Here is a 576-nt window from a genome sequence, read left to right as displayed (position 1 = left end):
TGCCACTGGGTAGGCGATGCCAGGCACAGGCTCGCCCTACTCAGGACTGGCCTCCGGTGGGAAATCCCGGCTGGATTGGAACGGTGGCAGTGGGATGTGTTTCCCCTCCACCAGGGAGCAGGGTGGTGGCAGCCTGTGCCCTCCCGGAGCATCCCTGTGCCCGGCTCCTGTGCCAGAGGGATGTGGAGGGCAGGGTGGGGGCGGCTTTTGGGGCCTGCCCCCCCCCTCCGGTCCCTCTCCCCTACCTTGTCACATCCCCCCAGCACTGCTTGGAGAGAGGGAAACACTTCCCTGCCATGCTGGGAGTGCCACCATCAGTGCCAGCCCTTGCCAACACCCCCGGGGCAATTCCTAGGGCTGGAGGCCTGGGTGATTTGCAGGAAAATCCCTCCATCGCTCAGCGCTGCTGACTCTCCACCGCCTGCTTGGGAAAACATCTTGGATTTAACTCTTAAACCTCTCTTAAACTCTTGAATTTAACTCTTAAACTCTTCAATTTAACTCTTAACTCTTCCAAATTCGCTTTGAATTTAGCTCGTTTAAGGCTTTTAACTCGCTGCCGCCGGTGTGTCCTCC

General features: G+C 58.3%; 1 protein-coding gene across 1 annotated transcript in view; it reads left to right on the top strand.

Annotated features, from left to right (window-relative positions):
* Positions 1-16: 16 nt before the first annotated feature.
* The window catches only part of KCNQ4 (potassium voltage-gated channel subfamily Q member 4), a 15357-nt gene continuing 14797 nt past the window's right edge, over positions 17-576 (top strand). Inside the window, exon 1 of the mRNA XM_017736112.1 lies at positions 17-56. Coding sequence (XP_017591601.1) covers positions 17-56 — 40 coding nt within the window. The remainder of the gene's footprint in view (positions 57-576) is intronic.

This window comes from Corvus brachyrhynchos, unplaced genomic scaffold, assembly GCF_000691975.1.
Source record: "Corvus brachyrhynchos isolate BGI_N302 unplaced genomic scaffold, ASM69197v1 scaffold65, whole genome shotgun sequence".
NCBI classification, from domain to species: Eukaryota; Metazoa; Chordata; class Aves; order Passeriformes; family Corvidae; genus Corvus; species Corvus brachyrhynchos.
Note: the sequence above shows the minus strand (reverse complement) of the source record. Positions and strands in the feature narration are given on the sequence as shown.